The sequence below is a fragment of the Urocitellus parryii genome, chromosome 6 (genome assembly GCF_045843805.1).
Source record: "Urocitellus parryii isolate mUroPar1 chromosome 6, mUroPar1.hap1, whole genome shotgun sequence".
NCBI classification, from domain to species: domain Eukaryota; kingdom Metazoa; phylum Chordata; class Mammalia; order Rodentia; family Sciuridae; genus Urocitellus; species Urocitellus parryii.
This window is the reverse complement of record NC_135536.1, coordinates 77,031,716-77,042,354: the sequence shown is the minus strand read 5'-3', so window position 1 is coordinate 77,042,354 and position 10,639 is coordinate 77,031,716. Positions and strand designations below refer to the sequence as shown.

Sequence of the window (10,639 nt, the reverse complement as noted above, 5' to 3'; positions counted from 1 at the left end):
CAAGGGCTGGAGATCTAGGGCTCCTTTTCAATGACAGGACATTTCAGAAAATTGCTGGAAATCGGGCAAAAGAAAACGAGGCCGCCTGAGGGAACCTGTAATGGGCTTCCCCTAAATGATTTATTCAAACTCCATACTATTAATCAAAGGGGCAGCGACCTGGGGGGCTGAAGGAGGGGGGAGGAACCCCTCTTTGCGGGGAGTTTTGGAGGAACTGTGGAGTCTTGCTGCCTTTGCCCGGGGCTCTGATCTCCTCTCTCCACCTGCGCTCTCCGGGGAGCTGGAGCTTTGGCAACCACCCCACTTCTATTTTTATTGGTTTCCACTAAGCTGCTCCTTTTGGAGGATTGTAGGACTTCAGTAATTAAAAACAAAAATGAATCCTGCTTCACCCACCCCACCCCCAAGAGCATATGCAAGACTCTGTGTACAAGAATGCGGGGGGGGGGGGGGGTTGCTCACACAACACACACAAATATACAAATGCCAGGTACTTGCCTCACAGTTTCTCTTTGGGTGCACACACACCACCAGCAACAGCTGCCCTCCCACTGCCACGCCCATCACATCTTCCTCATTGAGAAGTGCACTCCTACCAGTCCTTTCCCAAAGGACTATACAAAGACACTGACCACTTCGTCCCCCTAACCCTAACCCTATGCCTATGCAGAGAAAATGCTCACATAAGAAATGAGTCTGAGGAGGCTTCATTTCACTGTTGGTTTTAAGAAAAAAAATACCAAATACTTCTCTGGTTCTTTTAACTCCTATACTCCTATACTTCCAGAAAACCATTTCTCTATCCTTGACTGAAGAAAGTCCCCCACCCCCTCAGCACATTAGCATCATCCTTTTTTACTGTGGCCAAAAATCAAACTTTCTCCTTGAGGAAACCCTGGCTCAAACATCAAATCTACCAGGTGTATCACATTCTGCCCAGCTCCAGAGAAGGGTGTGTGGGGGAGGCAGCACAGAGAAAAGGAGGGCTGGCATTTGACTCCAGAGTTCATGTAATAGCAGAACACTTTCACAGGGCCTACCTGATAATTCCGACCCTTCAGTATCTGACTCCATTACCAACTCTCTCCTATATCAGCCCAATCTGTTGGGATCTTGAACTAAATAAAAGCCTTCACCTGGAGCTAAGGAGCAAGGAAAAAAGTCCAGAAACACTGGCGAATCCTACCATATAACAGTGGTCACCAAACTTGTTGAAGGCAGAGGGCTTTCTTTCTTTCATTGGGTAAAAATCCCCTCTCCAAAACAAAAACAAAGACAAAAACAAAAAGACAACAAAAATATTCCTGTTGGGGGGTGGGGAGGCCCACATGTTAATAGGTAAGTGTGTAAATTAGTTTTGGTTTGAAAAATACAACACTGGTGCCCGTCATAACTGGAGACATCTGGAGTATCATAAAAGCAGAAGTGGGAATTGATTTCCTGGTTGAGACTTCTCCATCACACTCAGATGTGACACACCTCTAACAGGTGACCAAAAACAGAAGATGTTCAAGAAGCCCAAAACAGAGTCTTTAATCTGACCTATTCCTTTCATCCCACTGTTCCCCAAGGCATGTGTCATCCAGATGGGAGAGGATGCTGCGTCCTTGTTAACATTAAATAGAAATGGAAAACAATTCATCCTGGCAATTACCATCTCTCTCTGCCATCAGTTTACTTCCTGTTCTTATAACTTAACCACCTCCAGTTACCACCTTCTGATTTCCAGCATGATCCCAACCCCACCTCAACAAAAACCAATTTCATTCAAAAGGTCTGGGGCAGAAAAAAAGAGAAAAAGGCCATAGTTTACCTTTAAAATAATGACTCATTTTATTTTTCTTTTAATATGTAGTTATAAATATATTTTGTCAAAATATATGATCAATATGGTCAAAACATTTGCACGTAAAGTCATAAATAAGGTCAAGGTGAATGTTTAGGTTTTTTCTTTCTTTTTTTTTAAGATAAAAGTCCAGCTATAAGGAAGCAGTCTGTGTGGTGTGTGAGTGAGTGGATGGGATCGTGTGTGTTTGTGTGAATGTGTGTGTCTGTCTATCCTCAAGGACTACCTGATCTCAGCGGCACCCACATCCCTCTACCACCATCTCCTGATAATTTTTCAGCACCACCTTGTCATACTCATCCAGATATAGCATGGAGATGGCACTTAGTTCAGTGGGAACACAACAGGCCTTGGGGATACTGGAATTGACAGAGTTGACCAGGGTCTGCACAATGGCGTGGTTGGTTGAGTTGAGGTGGTCCGCCAGTGGAAAGGGGCAGTCCCCATGGCAGTAGAAGGCCTGGTAGCCTGGTGGGGCCACAATCCAATCATTCCAGCCCACATCGCTGAAGTCCACATAAAGTGAGTGGCGACGGCAGTTCTTATTCTTCTTCCTGGACCGCTGTGGGTGATGCTTAGGGCTACGCTTGGCCCTCCGGCGTCGGGTCAAGGAATGGCCCCGGCCATCATGGCCAAAAGTGACCAGGAGGGGCCGGAGCTGGGCCCAATCCCCACTCCCTTGAGGTAACGATCGGCTAATCCTGACATGCTGGCCCTGGTGGGTCCGTGTATGATGGAGGTGAGTCACCTCAATGGCCAGCCCATAGTTTGGCTGCTTCTCCTGAGTCCAGCGAAGGACTGCAGGGCTCACATCAAAAGTTTCCCAACGTGTCACATTGTGGTGGACCAGTCTCGTGTCCAGTAGTCGTGTGATGAGATGCCCAGGCACCACTTCTGCCGGGGACTTCATAACCTCATAAATGTTTATTCGGTGGAATCCCTGCTCCCAATCAGGGCCCTGGTCCACCTGCTCACGAAAGAGCCTAAGCTCTGCAGAGGAGACCACCTCATTCTCTGGGATGCTGCTGAGGTTAAATAGGAAACGAAAAGCAGAGTTTTCACTGGTCCCGGGGATGTTCTCCAGATGTTCTAGGCACAGTTGGGAAAGAAAGGGAAAAGAAAAAGCTTATGAACTTTTTTGAGAGATGGAAAAGTCAAGAAATAGCTGTGTTGGGCGATGAGTGGTGAGTTCTGCTTATATTGTAGAAGACTATTAAAGGGAAATAAGTGTACCTTTCAATTTGAAGGAGTAGAGAAGTAGGGCAGTTAGCAAACCATCAAAACTTTGCTAGCATTTGTCAAACACCAAAGACAGAAAGTATCTCCCAACCTCCTTCATACGTCTAATAATTTCCATGTGTCAATTTCTTTACTTCACCACCCTTAGACTCCCCTTTGAAGACCCTCTTTTGGCTTTTTGCACACAGTTTTCTTTACAAGTGGCTGTAAAGAAAGAGGGGCCAACAGCAGAGGCAGGGAGGAAACATGCTCACAGTCACCCTCTCCCTCTTCCACTTTCGAGTATGTTACTAAACATTTCCCCAGCGATCTTGGAAACACAGAGCATGCCTTGTTGATCATGTTACAGAGGGGAAAATAAATTCCAACACAGTAATGATGCTGGTGGATTAATAACTCAGATTTACTTTGGAAAAGAAACATCCGCTAGGAAACATTCAGATCAGATTACAAGGCCCCTATTGAATAAACCTGACAAACACACAGCTGTAATATTAAATTCAGTAGGTGCTTTGAAAAAAAAAAAACGGGCAGAAAACTCGGCAGAAAAGGCTTTGATATAGCAAAAACACACCGCTGGGGCTAGCCCTCGTCTGAGCGGTGTCATTCCCCTTCTCCCGACCCCTCCCCCTCTGTCTCCAGAAAATAAGTCCAGCGGCAGCTCTGGAAATTCTTGGAGGTAAGGGGCTCTGTTCCTCAGCCTCCTGGATTGGGGCTTTGATGTAACCTGAACTCTTCTTCCCCAGGGCTTCCAAGGCCCCTCCAGCCTGCCCTACTAGCCCTCCCCCACCCCCCACCCGGACTGGGGGCAGGGACTGACCTTCGTGGTGGAAGCTCCTCACGGTGTTGGCACGACTGGCGGGGCGCTCCGGGTACTCCAAACCCATGCCGTGGATCTGCTCTTCCTCCTCCTCCTCCCCAGACTGGAGCCGGTAAAGATCCCGCATGTAATCCGGGATGACTGCGCTCTTGCTTGGCTGCGGGCGGCGGCGCAGCCCGAACATCTGCAGAAGTGTCGCCTCGAAGTCCCGCAGGAGCTCATGGCTCTGCCCTGAGCGGCGTCCTCCCGCGTGGCCCTGAATCTCGGCGACTTTTTTCTTCCCCGTCTCAGGTATCAAACTAGCATGGCTCGCGCCTCCTAGCAGGACTTGGCATAATAAAACGACCATCAGCATTCGGTTACCAGGAATCATGGTGTCTCTGGGGAGGGGGAGGGGGTGGAAGGTTAAAGAATAAATAAACACCGATAAATAGAGAGAAATAGAGATGTCTCCGCATATGTATAGAGGACTAGTAAAGGAGGGTCAGGATGCAAATCAGGTCAGAAAGATCAAGTTTGTGCTTTCTCCCTCACACCCCACCATCACCAGCAGCTGCAGCCATGCAAGGCCTGAAAGTAAGAATTGCCCTGTAATTACTTGGTCTAACTTGTTTACAGTCAAATAACCCCAAATCAGATAGCCTCCATCCTGTTAATCTTTTTTTGTCCCAACTGCTATCTGAGCCATGATCTCAGCGTGGCTTCTTCAAGGATAAACAGTTAACATTGAGGGGGTAAAAAAGGGTGGGGGGAGGGAAAATTAAATTGCCATAGCTCTCCACTTCAGACCTTCAGCATCTCCCCCTCTTCCTTCACCCCCGCCTTTCTTCCTCCTCCCTCCGAGCCCAACTTCCACAACTTCCAGCTGTTTGGGAGCCGTTGGGAGGGATAGCAGAGAAGCCGGGACAAGGCAAAGACTGGGCGGCACGGTCCACTGACCGAGAAAGAGTTTGGGAGCTGCCCGGGTGGCATGATGGTTTATTTTATTGTGGCCGATGAGCTGGAAATGTTCAGCAAAAAACATCTGATCGTGTCTGCTCACTCACTCCCAGGGAAGGGGTGGGGGATGATTCCGGAGCGGACTCTGAGTTTTGACAAGAGCCTAGGAACGCGTCACCCGGGAATTGAGCGCTCCTAAGGCAAGTGAGGCAGAAGGGAGTGTTTAGTCCGCAAGGTACAACCCAGGGGCTGCGGACCTTTCATCTCTTACCCAGGGCTGCGGACCTTTCATCTCTTTAGTCCCCTCGCGCCCCCCTTTTATTGCAACGCACCGGATCTGAGAGGGCGAGTGGGAGCAAGAAGCACTTTAAAAGGAACCGGTACGCTTCGAGCGCCCGGGCTGCAGGGCCAAGAAGAGAGCGACAGCACTGCCAGAGAGCGGAGTGTGGACGCTGAAAGGAAGGTCCGACGTGAGGGACAGACGGCGATCAGGGATGGGGAGGGCAAAGTGAGTTCCCGAGAAGAGGGAAGGAAGAGGTGTCTACTCACTGACAGAAAACAAGGCATATAATAACAGTCCATGATTCTTGACAGCCAATCTTGAACAAACTTGCTGGAAAGGCTCAGAGAAGCTGCGGCAGTGCGTTGCTCGGAATGGCACTACGGAATGGCTCCTAAAATGAATATTTGAATATAATGAGACTCCGGCGCAGACAGGCTCTGTTTTTCTTCCAGCCCCTCCGAGTCACGTGAACTAAGAGGCCCCGCCCCGTTTACTCAGGAGCCCGCCCTCCTCTTCTCCACCCTCCCGCCCCCGCTAGGTCCCGCCTCTCCAGGCAAAGCCAACCTCCGCGCCCGCCGCCGGAGCCGCAGCGGTCTGGGAGGAGCTCCCGGCAGCGCTCAGAGGAGAACCTCCGCCCGGTGTCCGGCCGCTGGCGCGCTCTTCGGGCCGCGAGTGTAGTGGACCTGGTGCTCGCCTCTACCTGCGGTGCGCGGCGCGTCTGGCCATACCCTATCACTAGCGGCCTGAAGCCCGACGAACTGGGGCGCACGGTAGAGACTGCGCGATTTGGAGTGTGAACACCGTTCTAGTGAGGCCCGGAGCGGGGGCAGCCGAGTCTTAGCTGCCCATAGCCTCACCACTGAGAGGCACTTAAAGAGGAAAATCGCTGTGGGACCCTACACACACACACACACACACACACACACACACACACACCCGCCACCTCCTCTTCAAGTCTTGGAGAGGCCAAGTACGCTCCCAGCGACAGGCAGCCAACCCCTGGAGAATGCCTGCGAGTGCTCGGACGGTCTGGGTAGCCGATTTAGCTCCGAGCCAAAAGTTGCTGACCCTGTCGCGCACCGGCCGGAAGGAGGAGAGTATCAGGGTGTGATCGGTGTGGGAAAGTTAGAGGGAGCGGCTGCTAGAGTAATTTCTCCGGTTCCATTACTTTGCCGAGAAGCCCCGCAACGGGTGGGCCGCGGCATTCGCCCCCCACCCACCCCTCGCGCGCGTGTATACACACTCCAAAGCAGATCCCCTTGAAACCCTGCAGCGAGGCCGTTCAAGGCAGAGGGGCGGGTGCCTGGGGTCGTCGCTCCAGGCAAATTCAGAAAGAGGCGTCGCCAAAGGGCGCATCACATTTTTCAGATCTTAATATCGCCAAGTTTGTTTTTGTTTTTACAACTCCAGACTCGGCACAGAAAAGAAATCCCACCACGTTTCCAGGAGTGGAGAAAACCGTGAACAGCTTTCGGCCTGCACTCGACCTCTGCGTTTGCGTCTCTCTCCCAGGCTTGGCTTATTTTTAAAACCACCATACTCCACCGCCCTCTACTTCCTTCCCCCACCCCCTTCCTTCTTTGCACCAGCTGCAGAGTCGCAGCAAATATTCCTTAAAGAATTTTACCAACCCACAACTCAAACAATTACTGGGTGACCTGACTCTAACCAAAGATGCCGCACGCGTGGCTCGCTTAGCACAAGGGACTATTGGAAAACCTGAGCTGGGGTAACTCTGCGTTTAGCCATAGTGCGTGCGCCGGGTCACCCCCCGGGGCCCGAGTCCCTCTACTCCCAACCCAAAGTCTGCTTCACCCAGTCTCCTTTTTCTGAGGCTATTCCCAGTTTCTGTCCCGAGTCGCTTCGTAACTCAAGGACTCCGTGTGGCCGCCACCCTCTCTCCAAGAAACTCAATGTTATTTGGGGGAAAGCCTTTGAGGAAGAGGCATAAACGATAGAGCAACTCTGTTCTTCCTCCAGGCCACTGCTACCCGGCGCCACCCTATACTGAGGAACGGAGTGCGGAGGCCGCGGGCGTCCCTGCTTGGCCATCTATGCCCAGCAAGAGCCGCTCAGCTTTTTGAGCAGCTTTCGCCTTTCTCAAGCCCACGCCACAGCTGGGGAGAACTGGGAAAGGGCTCGAGAAAGCAAAGATTGATTTTGAGAAGTCAGGAGTTAAAATAATAATAATGATGATGATGATGCCCCGTGATTGTGGGACCTCCAGAAGTGGGAAATATAGAGAGAGCGGCCGCTACCAGCGGGATGCGGTACAGTACAAGGGGAGGTATTTGAGATCCCGGTATAATCCTTGGTCCCTTAGGAGTCTCCCAGGGTGGCGGCAGAGCGCTCTCTGCGCTCAAACCACGCGTCTGGGGGAAGACGCGTTTTAATTTTGGATTCACTAGGATTCTTCTCTAATCCTCTTTCTTCTCAAAATTTTTAATGAAAAAGATACACGCCAAAGAGAACTTTCATCTCCAGAACTACTTCTTCGGGGCGGGAATGCAATTTGTGGCGATTGTCCTTCACTTCACTACATGAATCTTCTCCCATTGCCTAAATTTGTTTAGAGGTAGGCTCCCTTGACCAACTGTGTGCCTTTAGGGGTTTTAAGATCTCGAAACCTGCAGCTCATAAATTACGATATTCGCAAACCAACAACCAAAGCGGTGCTCAAGGACGCGCCCGAGGCTCCAGGTCCAACTCCTGCGGGAACGGGGTCTGCTGGGACCTCGCAATTCCAGGGCATTTTCCCATGAGTTCGGGGCAGGAGGGCCTGAAAAAGCTTCGCGTCCGCCGTGCGTCCCATCAGAGACTCCCCATAACACACTAAATGCAAGGAAGCTCTTGGCATTTTGGCCATCTTTCCTGGGAACCTTAAACCATGAAATGAGAGAGGGAAGGCTCCTAAAGTACCGCAAGTCTAAGAAAATAGCTCCTGGAAAAGGCGCAAGCCGCAGTTGCAATTCACAAAGCTCACCGAGCGCCTGCCAGCTGGGAGCAAGAATGGGTGACAGTCCCCTCGAGGCAGCCCCTCCAGCGGCGCGCTCGCTCCAGAGGACCACCGGACTGCACTTCCTATCACGGAACCAGCTTCTGCCAGGTGTTCTCTCCCCCATGCTGCGGTTCCTCAACCTCCTCAGGGTCTCTGAAACTAACAGCCAGCTCTCTCCTACCTCTCTCTGCCCTTCTCGTCCTGGAATTGCAACCGCCAGCCCACGGGCAAAGATTTCAGCTCAAGACCCCACAGTCTTTCCCAACGACTTCCTACGAAGGATTTCTCTTACTTCCCGCCTCTCCTGCCTTGCACCTCCAAAAAAAAAAAAGTGGAAATTGCCCGGGGCCACCTGACGGAGAAGAAGGTGCCTGGGTGGAGGCAGTAGCAGATATGAAGGTGTCTTTCAGCTCCAGCATCCCCACTCCAGCACCACCGTTGGAGAGCAAAAATAGGCCACCTTTTGCCTTAGTTAAGGTCTCAGTTCCCAGCTTCTCCCCTAAGGATGCGCCCCGGACCCCTCTGACTAGCGCCCCTAGCCAGATAGCCTTGCTCACCATAGGTCCCTGCAGTAGCGGGCTCGCCAGCAGCAGCTCCTGGGGACCTCTGAAGGGCTGAAGTAAACCTGGGCGAGGGCCGGGGACTGGGGAGCTGCAGGCTCGAGACAGCTCGGACGGGAATCCCATCAGGGACAAGAGGCCAGATACTTAGGCCGGTCAGCAGCGGCGTCTTAGGCTCCTGTCCCTGGTCTGAAATACTCAACTCACCTAGCTTCCGCGCTCCTTCCCTCCCACCTTCCTCTTCTGCCTTCCCGCATCTACTTCTTCCTTCTCTTTCCCTCCCTCTCTTTCTTTCTTTCCTTCCTCCTCCTCTTCCCCAGGAGCCCCTCCCTCTTCCCTCCTCCCTGGCTCGCCTCCCTTTCTGGGGATAGGAGCCCCGCCCACATCCTCCCAACCAGCTGCCGGGCCTCGCCTCTCAGGCCCGAGTCCCGGAAGCCCGCGCAGCGCGCCCCAGCCCTCAGATGCGGCCAAGGCTGGGACACCGCTCTCTCCAGCTCTGGGAAGCAGCCGGGGCTCACCTGGGGACCACGTGCAGAGGTACTAGAAAGCATGCACCGACTAGTCGCGGTACCTTCCAAAAATACCCATGGGAGTCTGGGCTTCCCTGAGTTTAGAGTAACTGCTGCCCAAACTGATGATTAAAACACTGAGTAATCACCATTTACCCTGAGTAATTAGAGATAATGAAACACCTCTAAAATCAGGTTATGGAGAAAGGAGCTGTTGGATTGGTTTAAAGGGTGGCCTTCCATAAACTGTTAAAGAAGTTCCAAACGTTGAGAAACAGGCTGTGCACAGAGCTGCGTGCCTGAAAGATACTTCTTCAGTTCTTAAAAGGTGACTTTCCATCCAATTTTTTTTTTAAGTGTTACGTGTGGAAAGCCTTAGTGATGACCCTTAGAAACACGATCCCATTAAAAGGGCTGCTTTCTCTCCTCTGTCTGGACCTTACCTTTAGAGGACAGAAGTGCCTTTGCAGACAGATTGGGGCCATATTTTTACAGTTAGAAAAGTATGTTTATAGTTCAGAAGCCCTCTTAAGCACTGCCACAGCAGTTATTTTTGTTGTTGTTGATTGTTTATTTGTGGTGTAACTAAGAACACCTCACCTCAGCAATCTGACCTTCCAAGAAGGTAACAACCACAGAAGCTACCACCTTTTAGGCCACAAGGAGACAAGAAAAGATACCCTTTGGTCTGTTTTTATAAGAAGAAGGGGGATGCGGAATTGGCCCTTTTGTGCACAGCCCCCCCCCCCCCCCCCGCCCCCCCTGCATGCTAGTAATCATATTAGCAGGGAGGTGGAATGTGGCTTTTAAACCTTCCCAAACAGGAACTAATTTCACACACTGCCTCTGATGGAGCTGTGAGGGAGCTATCAGCCCCATCTCTGTTTTACAAACAAGGAAGGGGAAGGACAGCAAGGTTAAAGGGACTTGCCCAAAGCCCTGAAGTAAATCACAGCCTCTGCTCTGCAGTCTTGAGGTAATGCTTCAGGGCAGAGTTGAGGCTCACAGCCCTGAGCTCCAGGTAGCCAGGGAGGACTGACCATTTCCTGTCCTGGATTTCTTTCCCTGGATAGTCTTTATACTTCCCTGTCTCAGCAAAGCATTGAGCTCTTAAACAGATAATGGCCAAGGGTAGCTCTTCTATAAAACTTTACATTCACACACCTTCAATATTTAGAAAATAGAAACTATTTCCTGTAATCTGGGAGCATAGGTCACAAAAGATGAGAAGTGTGCATGGAGAGCAGAGAAACAACTATCAGAGCAGGACCAAAGCATCCTGCCCTCTCTTCCAGGCTTGGTGAGATCTTTTGTCTGAGCAACAGAAACAAAGATGTATGCCTTTGGCCAAGTCTTTTCATTCTTGTGAAAAGATTAGGACAGATATTCTCCATGCTCCCCTTAAATCTGAAAATGATTTGATTATTTTATTGTAGTTTTAATGA

The 10,639-nt window shown here is 51.0% G+C and overlaps 1 protein-coding gene across 2 annotated transcripts; it reads right to left on the bottom strand.

Moving 5' to 3' along the window:
* Positions 1-1,855: 1,855 nt before the first annotated feature.
* Positions 1,856-8,952, bottom strand: Bmp4 (bone morphogenetic protein 4). Of its 2 annotated transcripts, none has more exons than XM_026384094.2 (4): positions 8,893-8,952; positions 5,394-5,518; positions 3,906-4,232; positions 1,856-2,935 (listed from the first exon to the last, which is right to left on the bottom strand). In XM_026384094.2, exons 1-4 carry the CDS (start codon positions 8,940-8,942, stop codon positions 2,079-2,081), a joined length of 1,359 nt encoding a protein of 452 aa, XP_026239879.1. In that variant the 5' UTR covers positions 8,943-8,952; the 3' UTR covers positions 1,856-2,078. The 2 variants fall into 2 exon arrangements, with proteins under 2 accessions (XP_026239879.1, XP_026239877.1); XM_026384092.2 differs by having other exon boundaries at positions 3,906-4,285; positions 8,683-8,933.
* Between the last annotated feature and the right edge of the window lie 1,687 nt (positions 8,953-10,639).